The sequence below is a fragment of the Pinus tabuliformis genome, chromosome 7, assembly GCF_031772625.1.
Source record: "Pinus tabuliformis cultivar Carrire ecotype Pingquan chromosome 7, CPIR1, whole genome shotgun sequence".
NCBI classification, from domain to species: domain Eukaryota; kingdom Viridiplantae; phylum Streptophyta; class Pinopsida; order Pinales; family Pinaceae; genus Pinus; species Pinus tabuliformis.
Window position 1 is genome coordinate 1,734,158,344 of NC_142293.1, and position 7,296 is coordinate 1,734,165,639.

The following is a 7,296-nucleotide window of genomic DNA, read 5'->3' on the forward strand; positions in this document are numbered from 1 at the left end:
GACCAAACTACAGCAAATTAGCTTGAGGGTTAGGCTGCATGTCAAATGAGGGGATTGAAGAAATAGACAGCTCAAGAAGATGACAGAGAAGAGTGTGGAGACTACTTTGAAGATGTTAATCCATGTCAAATTTTCAAATTCACCTCACTTAGTGGCAGCCTCGCTTTACGCTCATATGTTAAAAGCGAGGATTGAGCATATGAAATTTATTTTACATTTGTATTTATACTAAGAGTTTCAAGTGCCACAAGACTGGAAAATCTCACATTATAATCCAAGGAAAAATTTGGTAGGGAACTTTAAAGTTTAGGCAAGCACACTTGGAAAAATATACTATTCAATCAGCTTTCATACACTAAAAGTAAAGACATCTCACTCATTAAATCACCCTACATCACTATCATAACCTTATCATTTTTTGTGCTTTGATATGCGTTTACAAAGCAACTATTGTTCATACATCTTAAACTACAAAATTAGGTATGAAACCTTCAATGCATCTCATTAAATCACTCTACATCACTATTGGAACCTTACTAGGCTTATGCTTCCATCTGCATTAAGTGCAAAGCCACTATTCATTCATGCATCTTAAACTACAAAAAATAGATATGAAGCCATGCAATTATAATGTCTTGCAGGATTAACAACACAGATTGCTGCATCTGCAATGCACTCTTATAATAACTTTTAAATGCAAATTATGCATTTTGTGGCCCCTAATACTTTTTTGGTTGTAAGTATGTGATTCTCTACTGATCTTCTTTCATCCTCAAACCAACAGTGACATTGAAGTCATAACTGTGCTTGCTTTCTGCATTAATCCAACAAGCAATGGGACAAATACCTACATCCACAAGCCCCAACACAGTTATAATAGAACACCGCACGTCTCCACCGGTCATTCATCTTTCAAGGCTCACAGGCTTCAAAACCTTGCACCATCAGCTTATTGTGGCCCTGTCTACTCCTTCCATGTTATATAAGCACTCTCAACAGCACTTGAACTATCACTATGAAAAATACTTGGTTGTAAGTTTGTGATTCCCTACTGATTTTCTTTCATCCTCTGACCAATAGTGAGATTGAAGTCGTAACTGATTAGCACTTGTCCCCATTGGTCATTCACCTTTCAAGGTTTGTCACGTGTTTTAAAACCTTGTACCATCAGCTTTAGTTGGTCCTGTCTACTCCTTCAATGTTATATAAGCACTCTCAACTCCTTGCACGTTAGATGAGCAAAATCAGCAGGATGAAGCCACTATTTTTCATAAACCACTTAGCTAACCTTCCATATCCTTAACCCTAAGGTCAGATATAAATATCTTCCAGACAAATATGAATTTGAACAGCACTTTCAGGTGGAAGACATTTGACAATTTATTGACAGGTTGAAGAACTAGCAGCATTGCAATATCAAATATGGTCCTTCTACCATCTTGGGTGACATTGGACCAAATGCCTTGGTCTTGGTGGACTCTACACCTTGCAGCTCATCTCAACATTTAACTCAGTCATCATAAATTATATAAGCCACCACATTTAAAAAAGGATATATAGGTTGTACTTCCAGCATACTATTCTAGAGTTTCTACCACCCCTCCAAAAAGATAACTCATGACATACTTATAATCAACAGGAAAGGAAGCTTCCCTTCACAAGCTTGAGCATCATGGGGTTAAACTTTAAAGTGCTCATCTTATGTTACAACTCTGAGTTTTGTTCTTAGTAATGCTGCTTTGTAGCAAGTTTTTTTTAAGTAGGTAATCTTTATCTGTTGAATGTAATTTTCATCCAAGTGTCCCTTTACTCTGAGAGATTCAGTTCTCCTTTGCATAAGCTGAGTTAACATTTGTCTTATAGATGTTTTTGCTTATAGAAGGAAATCCATCCTCACAAACGGGTGTATATTCTCTTCAAATATACCTACAAGCTGAGTTAATAAGACACTGTCTTGTGCTTTTCATGAGTGAGTTCCCCGTGTCTTCTCCTACATATTATGATCTCTGTTTGATTTTCCTTACCTTGTCAGTTTCCATAATAAAACACAGTCTTATGTTTTTCTTGAGTTCGTTCCCATGTCTTCCTCCTAGATATTATGATCTCTTTTCGATTTTCCTCGTCTTATCATTTTCCATAACATATTTTCGTTACATTTCCTTAAAATGGATAGTATCAATTCTAAAAATTAGTTAATCCACATACAAAACTTCAGACAGCTTCTAGTTTTTCACTTCTCTGGTGATTATTATAAGTTACTATATTAGATTCCAATAATGAAGGGAAGAAAGAAACAGGTCCTGTCTAGTTTTCTCCTACAGTTCTCTGACCATATTTTCTGTCGATATCTTGGTTGCATCCGTTTGACAAAAAGCTGTCACTACCTGAATAAAGCACCTAAAACACTCTGAATTATATTCCAGTTATACACAATAGAACATGGTGAATTTTTTACTCACTATTTCCAATTGGGAGGAAGTTTCTTGGTTCGCTTGTAGTATCTTGCCAGGCGGTGGACTCTACTTTCTACCAATATCAGCCTGAATTTTGAATCCTTGTCCTTACGGTTCTTCTCAAGATGCTTCCTAACAGCAACTGCCTTCTTGATAAGATGATATAAATCTTCAGGAATTTGAGGTGCAAGCCCTGCCAATAACAGTCATCTCCCGGTAGTACAGTAAACAACATTCTAAAGTACTGTGCCTTAAACTTGACAGACAAAACATACATACCATGACCCTTCAAAATTCGCAAAATTTTGCTTCCAGTGACAGTACTGACTTGGGGAACACCTTGATCGTCACGGAGAAGGACACCGATCTGTGATGGTGTCAAACCTTTCTTTGCGCTTTTACAAATAATGTCCTCTACCTGGAAACAATCCAATAATGACCATTATTTTTAAATTTGTCTACAAATGCATCACTAGAGTTGCCGTGCAGTTACATCAACAAAACATGCCAGTGCCTATGAATTCAATACTGTAATATTCAATGAAATGCATCGATTCCATGAAATAATTGTGTAATTTTACTGAAATGTATCCATGCCAATGAGCTAAAATTACATCAGCTAGCCACGTGATTCAAACAATATGCGCGTCCAGATATTTGCCAAAACCAAGGTTGCCTTCAGAAACTCATTATGCAGATGTTAACTTTTGTGCTGACATATTTTCCAGAATGATTTCAAGAGGTGTGGATTTTGCGTAGATAGATTTTCATAGTTATCCTTTACGGTTACAAATGGAGCATGCTTCTTGAACACTAATTTCTGTAGAACCCTCTGTGTAGAATTCAAAGACGATTATAATTGGAGACAAGGATTGCTCTCGGCAATATTATTGATTCTCTTAACAGTGTGTATTCAAATTTCAAATAGGGTTTCACCCTGAATGGATAGGGTTTGTGAACACAACTAATACAAAGCAGACTGTCCGGCATGAGGTTTTCACTTTGTTCCTGATATCTTGCCGATGTGCATGTTGCCTCCGTTGTTGCAGCCCCCATGTTCAGAATGCTTCCCTAGCAAGAATTATTTTAGTGTTTTTGATCCTAGGGCATGCGAGACTTCTAAAAAGCTTTTACCATCTCCAAGGATAATAAAGGCAGTTGGAGAGGATCAGGTAGAGGCATTACAACCCATGAAAACATGGGATGCAAAGATTTCGACCACACTTGAGTGCGATTCAGTTTATAACAAGTGACTGCCAAACAGAAAGGTTAATTATGGCAAGTCCGGAGCACCTGAGCCTCTTCTAGGGGCATATCTAATATTTCGTTGAAAGCCTACAAATGGATCAGTGCATTCTGACATCAGTGGCTTTTGCAAATCTACTTCCTTTGTTCACGAGGCTTGTATGGTTCTCAGCTTTTGCAAGACTCTCGTTACTCTATTTAAAAAATTCTATATCATGCAGTAATTGGCTTACTGCCTCTCTATTGAATATCTTTTTAGCCAATTACTACTTTTCTATTGAATATCTTTTTATTCTCGTCTAACTGATGAAAAAGGATGAGCTAATGATTAGCAAGACGAAAAAGGATGAGCTAATGATTAGCTTACTAGCTTACTGCATTGTACTTAATACTTGCCTTACATAAATATTACTTGTTTTTTTGGATGGAATAGAAGAAAATCCCTATCTGAAATTGTTGCCATTAGCGAGAGCTTCAGCACATTTGACCCGTGTAAGGATTCAGGAAAGTGAATCCAAGAAAGGTATGGGAAATGCAGGCCTATGTCACCAGAAATGAGAAACAGTATATAGAACAGTAAACGAGAAATGAGGAACGAGGTTGAGTTTGAAGGATTATATATATAATTGTTGAGATGCAGGCCTATGTCACCAGAAATGGAAACACTATATAGAACAGGAAACGAGAAATGAGGAACGACTCACGAGGTTAAGAGACTTTGAAGGATAATATATATATATATACACTCAAGATTGGAATGAGAATTATATATATAATCTTGAATGACAACAAAATGAGAATTATATATTTAATTATTTATTTATTGTCAAGATGGGAATCACAACAGAATGAGAGTGGTAAGGTCTCTAGGAATGCATAACATATGAGGCCGGGACCGTTTAAACGTTTTTCTTCTTTCTTGTTCCGTTACTTATAGCAAGAGAAACTCAATACAGTTCAGGCCCAATATTACGTCCACTGTCATTGAATCGTCCATCTCTGAAAGATTAAAACTAAATCTTCTACCCGGAATTATATTATGTCTAATTTCAAATTTCAGTTTCCCATTTTATTTTAAACTTACACCAGAATCGATTTTATATATTAATGTCCGAAGGTAACCAGAAATGGCCCATGAGACTATAAAGAAAACAATGAAGCACAACAATTCACTAATCCAATACATCCACTACAACTGTCATCATCCCAAATCACTATTCCAATACATCCACTACAACTGTCATCATCCCAAGAAATAAAGAATTCAACCACAAATATTTAATTAGGCAAAAAACAACAACTATCATCACGCCATAAAGAATTCAGCCCATATATTTAATTTGAGAAAAAAAACGAAAGTGAGAACTTCTGAAACATTGTGTGATCTGTTTAAGGTGTCCCTAGTTTCATGTAAACACTTCACCTACCCATCCTCAAGGACAGAAAACTCACTTACTCTCACCATGATGTTCCAACTGTCAAAACCTACATGCTAACCAGAAAAATGTCAAATTGAACTTCACAAACTTACCTCCTGAGCAGTTAGCTTGATCCAACGTGCCGGAGTCCTCTTATATGGCAAGGCTGCAGAGGATATACCCTTACTATAATAAAAAAATAAAACAAATGAAATTCGTACACGTTGAAATTGAATTTAGAAGACTTCAGACAATAATGTTCGACAATCCCCATCGATACCCAAATGACAAATTTAATTTGGAAAAAACTTTGACTACAAAATAAAATATGAGATGGGCTTACCCGCGACTGTGCATACGCCCCACGTGGCTGTAGCCTATAGATTGCAGCATATTCCTGTTCACAAATGCTGTCCTATCATTACGAGTTGCACAGCATACTGTAACTGTTGTCTTTGAAGGCCTCACATTCTAAAATAAAATGTTTTTCTCCACTTTTAAATATACTTCCTTTGGCCTTTTCCAGCGCCCTGTTTCACAACGGAGTTGATGAGAATTAGTCCTTAACTGAGCAATAAGCTTTGGCAAGAGATATTGGCCTCTATGTATGCATGAGTGGGATTAAACACTTCAATATAGTAACCTAGCTCCTTCTCCCAAGTACGTTTGTGGAACTTTTCCATAACAAAAGCTTTTATCTCTTTGTTGTTTATGGGGCACGCGTTCAAGCAAATATCCCATTTACTAAACCATTTGTATTTTGTTGCATCCAATTGCTCTTGCACAATCTATCATTAAAGACAACCTTAGGCCATTACCATCTTCCATTTGCTCTAACTTATGACTCGCACCATAGCAATTGCTTCAATCGTTTCACTTAACAAGATATCATAAGGCAGTGATCTTAAATTTGTTTGTAATCAAACGCTTCTGAATTTTCTCAATTTGTCTCCACTGCATGTCGGAAGTACTACTAGCCCACAGTTCACAACCATATAGAATCATTGGAATCACTAGAAGCCCAAAAAGAGTTTGAGTGGTCTTCCAGTCCCATAACTCTGTGAAAAGCATAAAATGCTTTAGTTCTTTTCTTTCTACAACCATTAGCTTATTTTTGTTGAAGTCAACTCCGAGGTATTTGTATTCCGCAACTTCTTCCAGAATGTTTTCAAAGTAGAACTTATGTTGATTATGTTTTCTTTTCTTAGAGAAGACCACTACTTTCGTTTTGCTGATATTGACTTGCATCCCCACACTTCTACAAAAATGCTCAAGGGATAGTAGTGCTCTTGCAAACCAAGCGCCGATTTAGCAATCAGAATAAGGTCATCTGCATACAAAAGAAGCCTTATAACAAACTTGCACAAATAGATACCATCACCTCCTTGCGAATTTAACCACTCCTCAAGCTTTAGTGCAGCATTTCCTGTTCCAAATGTCCTATCAACGGTTGCACAGCATACTGAACGTTTGCTACTGGAAAATGTTACTACTTAAAATAGGTGTCAGGGTTCAGGGTTTAAGCGACGCTTTGGCAACTGCCCATCAACGGTCTCATATTAACCGCTGAGATTTGTCACGTTGATTTAATCTGTAATGGAATTGGCTAGATTTCCGGGACCGGTTACTCTCTCGTCGTGGTTTCGTTGTGACATAGTTCATTTGTGTTTTACTCTGTGTCGGGTTCGAATAACTTGTCGGGTGTTAGTGGGACAACACTAGCTTATATTTAAACTTATATTAAATTTTTAGTATCCAAGTGTTTTAAATACAGTTAATAAGAATAGAAATAAGTATATATCAAAATATACTTGGAGGCAGATGCTCTCTTCAAGCGTGGGGTTTCTTCTCAGACTAGTCTGATATTTTTTGAACTCCTGATCGACGGAGTCATTTGTGACCCCGGATCCTTTGTCTCTTAGTGTGGGCTGATTTTTGGTCCATTTTGCTCTGCACACTGTTTGTAATGTCTTCGCAATGCGTCTTTGTGATGGCTTCTAGTTTTCAAGACTTTTTTTTGGGACTCATGTATGGAAATTCACTTTTTGGGCTGTTCTGTTTTTTTTGCTTATATATTGATAAATGGGAAGAGTGGCTAAATCTGCAAGGTGGGGATGGTGTTCGGTTGGGAGAGTTTTGTGATAAAGCTTTTTTTATATGCTGATGACCTTGTATTGATT

The 7,296-nt window shown here is 37.0% G+C and overlaps 1 protein-coding gene across 4 annotated transcripts in view; it reads right to left on the reverse strand.

Annotated features, from left to right (window-relative positions):
* The window catches only part of LOC149255274 (small ribosomal subunit protein uS15-like), a 176,523-nt gene extending 171,047 nt beyond the window's left edge, over positions 1-5,476 (reverse strand). The window contains exons 1-4 of one of the 4 annotated variants that reach the window (XM_089457194.1): positions 5,460-5,475; positions 5,230-5,302; positions 2,733-2,871; positions 2,460-2,646 (exon numbers count right to left, since the gene is read on the reverse strand). In XM_089457194.1, coding sequence (XP_089313320.1) covers positions 2,460-2,646; positions 2,733-2,871; positions 5,230-5,302; positions 5,460-5,473 — 413 coding nt within the window. In that variant the 5' untranslated portion in view covers positions 5,474-5,475. Of the gene's footprint in view, positions 1-2,458; positions 2,647-2,732; positions 2,872-5,229; positions 5,303-5,459 lie in introns of those variants that run through there. The other 3 variants (XM_089457195.1, XM_089457193.1, XM_089457196.1) reach the window with 3 other exon arrangements.
* Positions 5,477-7,296: the final 1,820 nt, after the last annotated feature.